Source organism: Mus pahari, chromosome 2 (genome assembly GCF_900095145.1).
Source record: "Mus pahari chromosome 2, PAHARI_EIJ_v1.1, whole genome shotgun sequence".
NCBI lineage: Eukaryota > Metazoa > Chordata > Mammalia > Rodentia > Muridae > Mus > Mus pahari.
Window position 1 is genome coordinate 98,658,837 of NC_034591.1, and position 1,363 is coordinate 98,660,199.

Below are 1,363 nucleotides of genomic sequence, written 5' to 3' on the forward strand. Positions count from 1 at the left end.
CAGAAATCTGCTTGAATATGGATCAGCATATATTGGACTTAATGCTGCTTTGGGGGGCCTAATAGCAAACAGTCTATTTCGGCGAATCTTGAATGTGACACAAGCTCGATTAACTTCTAGCTTACCAATGGCTGTGATCCCATTTTTGACAGCAAACCTGTCCTATCACAGTCTTGTAAGTTTACCTTTGAGTACAGGCGATTTGAACTGTGAAACCTGTACCACAACACGGGGTGCACTAGTTGGTTTGGTTATGGGTGGTCTGTACCCTATCCTTTTGGCTATACCTGTCAATGGGGGCCTTGCTGCCAGGTATGAATCAAGTCCCCTACCACAGAGGGGAAACATCTTCAATTACTGGATTACAGTTTCTAAGCCTGTCTTTAGAAAAATGTTATTTCCTACTTTACTTCAGACTGTGTTTGCATCCTATCTTGGGTCTAGACAATATAAACTCCTCATAAAGGCCCTTCAGTTACCTGAACCTGACTTAGAAATTCATTGATTTGAAGCAAATATGTACAACAAAAATAAAATGGTGAAAATAAAATAAAAAAAAAAAAAAAAAAACCAACATGAATATCTCCTGTGAAATGACCCCACAAACGGATCTCTGTCTCCCATGCGCACCTTCATACACAAACATGCTCATGAGGACATACACACAAACACACATATGTACATATAAAATCATTGTGATATTATGATGTACCTGCTATTAAAGGACCTTTCCGTTTTAAAAAACATACCCCCAGTCAAAGATCTAGGATTCTGTCAAAGAGGCGCCTTCTCTTGTTGCAATAGGCTTGATACATCTAGCTGTGCTCACCAACAGGTTATTCCAAGGCCTTTTCTAGGACTTAAAGGCCAGCAATCGTCCCTCCTCCTTGTATTTGCTCAGGACTGGAAACTCTGTTAACTGATCGACAGGCACTGGTTTCATTACTCGCGCCTTTACCCTTGTCTTTCTAGATACAACGGTTTCTGCTACAAATGAGACAAATCATCCTGGAATTTCTAGCCTCCTGATCCCTTACTTAGCATAGATGTAGATTATTCATTGCAATCATAGCACTTGGAAAAAATATTGAATTGTTTAAAAAAAAAAAACTATCTGAGATACTACTAAATAGTTCTGAAAACTGGAACTTCAAATAACAGCAGAGTACCAAGAACACTTCCACTTCCTGCCTCTGTGCCAGGAAAAGAGCCAGAGATGCTTTGCATGGAGCTGGGCTTGAAGGGAGCTTTCGCACATGCAGTATTGATCTAATCCTCACTTCCTCCTTGAAGCCGGGCTCATCAGACCTGATTGTACAAATGAAGAAAATGACCCTCAGGGAAGAGCTGTGCATTCTCATCT

General features: G+C 40.6%; 1 protein-coding gene across 1 annotated transcript in view; it reads left to right on the plus strand.

Annotated features, from left to right (window-relative positions):
- Positions 1–542, plus strand: part of LOC110316846 (transmembrane protein 126A-like) — a 4,455-nt gene extending 3,913 nt beyond the window's left edge. The window contains exon 2 of the mRNA XM_021191229.1: positions 4–542. Within this exon, the coding sequence (XP_021046888.1) occupies positions 4–505 (502 nt within the window). The 3' untranslated portion in view covers positions 506–542. The remainder of the gene's footprint in view (positions 1–3) is intronic.
- Positions 543–1,363: the final 821 nt, after the last annotated feature.